Here is a 759-nt window from a genome sequence, read left to right on the forward strand (position 1 = left end):
TCTGTTCTTGCTTAGGGGAGAAGGGGACGGAAGCCCCGCTCCCTTGTTGCCCAAAAAAGAAGGGTTTTCTTCTTCCACAGCAGCTGTTCCAGCATGGCTTGTGTCTGGGGGCTTCGCAGTTATCCCCAAGAGGTCTGGGCCGTTCCTGTGCCCCCACCTCCAGCGCAGCCCCTCAGCTCCATCCAGCGCCCGCCGCAGCACCGGGATTGGAGCTGCAGAGGGGTACGGCCGCTGCAAAGGGCTTTGCTCCCCACTGCTGCCGGCGCAGAGTGCCGTCCACTCGGAGAAAAAACAAACAAACAAACAAACAAAAGTCAGACCAGCATCTTCAAATTAACAAACTGTAATTTTTCTCCAAAGATACATTTTCCATACACATCCATCATACACTGTAACAAAAAAAAGCAGTGTACATGAAATAAGAAAATAAATTAAATCCATAGCATAGGTAAGGAGGACACTCTAGACTGGAGTAGAGTCGAAAGTTTCCAGCGATACAAGAGGCTCAAAAGTTCGTTTTAACAAGAATGCCTGCTAGCAAGGGCCCAGCAAGTGTTTTGGGTCAGTCCAACTGTTTAAACAGTTTTATTTAGAGTTTTTAACAGCCATTATTGTCCTGCAACAGGCAGAGCTATTACATCCTGGGAGAAAGCCGAGAGGCATCGTTAAGATCCAAGTAGAGCATCCAGAAGATTAATCAGATTGGTCCTGCAGCATCCACGCTAGCCGTCCTCCTTGGGCGGTGTGTACCAGCCTGAA

At 48.9% G+C, this 759-nt stretch overlaps 1 protein-coding gene across 1 annotated transcript in view; it reads right to left on the reverse strand.

Moving 5' to 3' along the window:
• Positions 1 to 327: 327 nt before the first annotated feature.
• Positions 328 to 759, reverse strand: part of UBE2Q1 (ubiquitin-conjugating enzyme E2Q family member 1) — a 7,047-nt gene continuing 6,615 nt past the window's right edge. The window contains exon 12 of the mRNA XM_009890008.1: positions 328 to 754. Within this exon, the coding sequence (XP_009888310.1) occupies positions 723 to 754 (32 nt within the window). The 3' untranslated portion in view covers positions 328 to 722. The remainder of the gene's footprint in view (positions 755 to 759) is intronic.

This window comes from Charadrius vociferus, unplaced genomic scaffold (genome assembly GCF_000708025.1).
Source record: "Charadrius vociferus isolate BGI_N301 unplaced genomic scaffold, ASM70802v2 scaffold1778, whole genome shotgun sequence".
In the NCBI taxonomy this organism is placed as follows: Eukaryota; Metazoa; Chordata; class Aves; order Charadriiformes; family Charadriidae; genus Charadrius; species Charadrius vociferus.